This window comes from Cynara cardunculus, assembly GCF_001531365.2.
Source record: "Cynara cardunculus var. scolymus isolate 2C chromosome LG 2, CcrdV1, whole genome shotgun sequence".
In the NCBI taxonomy this organism is placed as follows: domain Eukaryota; kingdom Viridiplantae; phylum Streptophyta; class Magnoliopsida; order Asterales; family Asteraceae; genus Cynara; species Cynara cardunculus.
In genome coordinates, this window is record NC_037529.1 from 6525309 (window position 1) to 6531308 (window position 6000).

The following is a 6000-nucleotide window of genomic DNA, read 5'->3' on the forward strand; positions in this document are numbered from 1 at the left end:
TGATGGTGTAGTTGATCCATTTAGTAGGTGAAGTGGAAAATAAAACGGGTGCATAATGTATTTGGTTCGTCATGAAATAATTGCACGATAAAACGGGTACATGATGAATCTGTTACAAAATCTTGAAGATTGTAATCTGCTCCAGAATCTTGAAGATTGTAAGGCTTAAAGGAATGAATTCATCAAATCATGGGTGAAACAAGAAAATTAATGTACATGAAATAGGTTTCATGAAGGTGAAACTGGTTCATGGTGTAATTGAACCAAGAGTAGTGAAACGGATGCATAATGTATTTGGTTCGTCATGAAATAATTGCATGATGAAACGGGTACATGATGAATCTGCTCTATAATCTTGAAGATTGTAATCTGCTACAAAATCTTTAAGATTGTAAGGATTGTAGGAATGAATTCATCAAATCAGGAGCTAAATAAACTAATCTATGTACATGAAACAAGTTTCATGAAGGTGAAACTAGTTCATGGCGTAATTGAACAATGAGTAGTGAACTGGTTTGATGGTGAACCAHGTTTCAGTGATGGTGTAGTTGATYCATTTAGTAGGTGAAATGCAAAATGAAAYGGGTGCATAATGTATRCGGTTTGTCATGAAATAATTACATVYTRAAATGGATTCATGATGAAACCGGTGYGTCTTGAAATAATTTCATAATGAATAGGGTGCATATTTACATGGGTATGTGAAGGACATTGAAACAATTTCAGGATAAGGAATAAAAGGCTGCTGTATTAACGAAATTATTTCCTAACAAATAGAAAATTTTAATTTCCTAAAATAAAGAATAATGTCCTTCAATAGGATGTTCCAGAATATGTATTTTTGTTTACCATTTTGCCCTTATTGCTAATATAAAAATAAATTTTAATATATATTTTTAATTTTCTAAAGTAAAGTAAACTAATCTTGACCATTGATCAAGAAAATGGATGAATGAGATTGGTTTACACAAATGGAGGCGGTTTTCATTTGAACGCTCCTTTCTCTCTCTCTCTCTCTCTCTCTCTCTCTCTATATATATATATAGAGAGAGAGAGAGAGTTTGTTTCAAATACAACTCATCGCATTTGTACAACCAATGCAACCTAATAAATTGAGATATTTATGGAAATGATAAGAGTTCATTTATTATGATTTGAATATTTATGGAAGATGAATATGGTTCATTAATTATGGTCAATATTTTATATTAGGAAACAATCAAAACTTCTATGAAATCACATATTAATCAAATGAAATGTACGGTTGAGATTGTGTTGTATTGGTTGTACAAGAGTTGTATAACAACCAACCTCTATATATATATATATATATATATATATATATATAGACTTGGGATCATGTGAGACCAGCCTGTTTTCGTGAGACCCGTGAGACCAGCATTTTACATGTAAACTTCACAGCAAAAATGCTGTGAAAGTGACTTTTTAAAACCTTCACAGTGTTTTTGCTGTGAAGGTTCGACTTTTTTTAAATCTTCATAGTGTTTTTGCTGTGAAGTTTACGTGTAAAATGCTGGTCTCACGGGTCTCATGAAAACAGGTTGGTCTCACGTGAACCCAACCCTATATATATATATATATATAAAGATTTTCTATCTTCCTTACAACATTCACCTGGAGAGGATTTCTAGAAGAAACCCAGTAGGCAAAACTGAAGTAGCCGTTTGTAAGGATTAGTGACTTTTGTCGAAGCATGTCTCAGGACGTTTAGCATTGCAATGGAAGGGGTTTCGAGCATATGTATTTTTTGAAGAGGCGAACGCTTTAGATCTTGACAATTTGAAAATGCTATTATAGCTTTTCTTGGATTGCTTCCTTTTTACTTGAAGAATGTGATTGATTTTCAGCATATGAGCTTTGGTTTTCATTATCGAATAAGGTTTTCATTTTATTAGCCATTGAAATAATATCACGGAAATCTACATATGAAAGATGTCTCGGTTGCATATCAGGCTCGACCGGGACAGATTACGTTACTCTAGTTGGTCTTGCCCATCTCTACGAGTACCAAGCTAATTTCTAACAACGCCTAAGTGTGTTGTTTTTCCACAGCCAGAATACTGGTATGACCCAATTTTCTCATAAAAACTAGAATAAATATTAAATACGACAGCTGCTGTTCATCACATACACGAGAACCATACTATTACATAATAACAAAGTGCGCGCAATAAATCTGCGATTATATGGACATACACCGCCGTTGTACTCATAATCTGCGGTTACAAACAATGCAACGATCCATCCTGAAACACTTGATATTCAAACCTAAATTTGAATCTCCTGTATAAATTCATCCAACAAATAATATTTTGTATACCCATATGCATCTATGTACACTTTTCTATTTAAAAAGTTCTTTTTCTCTTAATTAACAGCAGTGAGTGGGTGCCGTGAGTCTCTCATGGAATGAGCAGCACCATCCAGATGCTTCGCATCGCCATTTGGTAGCTTTGGAGACGATGATTTTGAATCCCAAAAAGATCTCAGTAGCTCGTCAAATGGTGGGGTTCGTAGCTCTTCAATTGATGTGGTGCTTGGTAGATTGAATGGTCTCTTTCTCGGTGTCAAACATGATGGTTCATCAACCTGCAAACCACGAGGCAAATGCAAACACACATTACGTTTCTAGTAAAGAAATTTCTAGATTTTAAAAATGATTGCAGCAATTGCCGGTAACGTTATATCCACAGGTCAACAATGGCAGTATAAAATGCCGACCATTGACGAAGATTTCCTTTACATATAAAAACTAGATAACATCATTTAACTATATGGTAAATGGTAATGTGGATGGTTATGGCAATAGATGACCATCCAGAAAACACAATGTCACGTTGTTTCTGCAAGTGTCGGGAACAACAAGGTGTTTGCTGAAATTCTAAGTGGATGATCTGTGAAATAAACGAGTAAATGATTTTCTACAAGCGGAACAATTGAAGTTGGGAACTTTTTGGTATTTTATGTTTCTTCGGGTGATATGATGGGTCAATCATTTGTATGAGCTATAGAGAAATTCAATGGGAAAAATGATTTCTCTTATGGGACCACAACTGGAAATTTTGCTGATCTCACAAAAATTGCACAATGCTTTGGTAGTAAGACAACAAAAAATAAAGATATGTTGGAGGAGGATTGTGAAGAGTTCGAATCTTGAAGCAGGAGCAAGGTTGTTGCTTTCTTGGTTGATGGTGAGGAGACAACTGCGATTGTGTGGTTAAAGTTGGAGGCAAACCTCATGACAAAGACGGAGGAAGGTTCACCAATCCTGGAGCACGTCAACAAATTTAATAGGTGCATATGATGGATGAGACTAGACCATCACTATTGGCCGATGATCTTCGGAAGAAGTGGAATGGCTACTAGTGGGTAACAAGGAGCATGCACAAGGTTTGTTTTGCGGTCGATTCTACTGCTCTTACCACTGCTGCTGCACCCTTATCCCAACCAAGGGGTAAGGATAAAAGCAATGAGAGACGAAAAGGAAATGGAGGGAAGTCTGGATCAACTCCTAGACCTCGTGTGAAAATGCGGTGTTTCAACTGCAGTGAGCCCAACCATTTCGAAGTAAATTGTCCTAATAAGATAGGAGGATAGAAGAAAGACAAGAACGAGCACAACTTCAGAAAGGTACAAGAGAAGCAAGAGCCCAGAAGAAAGGAGTAGCAAAGTTGTTACTTCGTTGCTTGTGATGAAGAAACTTCCGGTGGATTCTCGATTTTGGTTGCAGTTACCATATATATATCCAAATAAGAAGTGGTGGCACCATATTGGTGGGGAATAACCATGCTTAAACGTGGGGATTGGCTCTACTCTTAATTAAAACGATAGTTAGAACTTTGATGGATGCGAGACGTGCAAAAATCAGGGTTGGTCAGAAAATATAGTAAACACTCGCATAAGAGTGTTAGATTGTGTAAGAGTTCTCTTTCCTTGAGCAATATTTTGACCCTAATCTGCTTCTATATCACGAAATTACTCGAGGATAATCTCAATGAATTCCCCATCAAAGGAAAATGATCTAGACTTCCCTATAAACCTAGAAAAATCATAATGATTCATACATTAAAGTGCGGTGAATGAATACCCCATCAAAGGAAAATGATGCAGAAAATTAATAGCAATCATTGGGTGGTTGCATAAGTTAACAGAGCTACTACAAACAAGAGTCGTCAGTGGAGAACCCATATGTGGATAACCATCAACTGGGTCTAAAAGCTTAGTGGAAATTTGCCCGAGTATGGATCAAAGGCTTTGGACTCACCGGGTCTTATGATCATAGCTGCTGAGCCTTCAACTCAGAGCCTCTGATGCTTCTGATAGTGATTCATCTTTTGGGCATGGTACTTCTGATTAAGAGCTACTGAGTCAGTTGTAACTGTCACCTTATCTTATCCATAAATGGTTGTAATTGTATACAGTTACATGTTAACTGTCTAACCGCCCCTAACCGTCGATCTCTGATATAAATACATAAATGGTTGATCTGGTGAATATAAATACACAATTTTGTGCCTTAAAACATTTAGGAATTCACTGGATTATGCCGATACTAATTTCATGTTAACCTATTAGACTAAATGTACTTAATTGCAATTAGTAATTAGTATCTCTATTTCTTGTTACCTACCTGCCCTCTTGGTCACGCGACTACGCCGCCGCCGCCTCTGTTAATTTAACCATCCGCTGCCGCCGCCGTTGCTGGAATCTACCGCAGCTGCCCGCAATCTGCCGTCCGTTGTCTGCTGCCGACGCTGAACCCTAATTTCCAGTCTTCTTTTCCTTTATGATACATTACTACATCATTGCTCTAATAGCCTCTTTCACAACAGCGGAGAAACAATCTCACAATTCACACAAGTTTGCTTTTACCCTAACTTCTACAAACTATGGTTATTGGAAAACAATGATTCAACCCTTTCTTGTCAGAAATAACCTATTCGTATATATAGATGGATCAATACCGTGTCCATCCAAACATCTTCCATCAACCACAACCACCTCTGATCCAAAGGCTACCACCGATCCACAAATTACCCGATTTGTATTTGTAATGATACTCACGTTCGCATGATCCACTATCTCCGAAGCCTCTTTTCAACATGTCCAGGGTGAAACTTCCCATGATCTATGGCTTGCCCTAGAACGAGCCTATGCCTCTCACACATCATCTTAGGAATATACGCTGAAAACTCAACTTCTCAAGATTCGGATGGAAGGAGATGAAACTCCAGAGGCTTATCTCAATCGTGCACAGGAGTATGCAGATGCTCTACCTCGCAAACCTGTCAAAGATAAAGATCTCATTATGCTTGTTCTAGTTTCTGGTCTACCATCACCGCACGTCAATTCCCGACTGCCTTCAATGAACTTCATGCCCTTCTCAGTGATCATGACTACATGCTTGGGAAAACTCCTGCCTCTACTCCATCTGTTTCTCAGGTTTTTGCAGCTACTTTTGATTTGCCACAACCTTTTGTCTATCATCATCAACTTGTCCTAATCGTGATCCATCCGCCATTCGTCCTAGGCAGACTGCTAACTTTGCCAACAGTCGTGCCTCCCCATTTGCTAAATCAACTTCATGGTTTCCTCACATAGGAGCAAACAGTCATGTCATGCGTGTTGGAAATTTGTAGGTTGGAAGTTAACCTTTCATCCCACATTGGTAGAGAGTTTTATTTCGGAGAAGCTTATAAGGCTTTCTCTAGTAGTGGGCTTTGAACATGTTAGTGGACTCATGGTGGGGGTCTTGAGTGGAAGGCCCAACACACGTGCGTGTGGCCGTGGCCGTGGCAGAGGCCGCGGGATTCGCGAAGGTGGCGCGATTAGGCGCACTTTGCACTTCGCTCGGAGCAGAAGGAGCCTCGCCCCCAACTCCGAGTATCTTTTTACTAGAGATTTCGTCAGGAGGATTATCATTAATCCGATTTTAATTTTAATTTGAAATAAATCGGTTTTGAGATAATTATTAATTTT

General features: G+C 38.2%; 1 protein-coding gene across 1 annotated transcript in view; it reads right to left on the minus strand.

Annotated features, from left to right (window-relative positions):
• Window positions 1–2140: 2140 nt before the first annotated feature.
• LOC112507780 (kinesin-like protein KIN-5D) overlaps window positions 2141–6000 on the minus strand; it is a 20489-nt gene continuing 16629 nt past the window's right edge. The window contains exon 24 of the mRNA XM_025112491.1: window positions 2141–2610. Within this exon, the coding sequence (XP_024968259.1) occupies window positions 2389–2610 (222 nt within the window). The 3' untranslated portion in view covers window positions 2141–2388. The remainder of the gene's footprint in view (window positions 2611–6000) is intronic.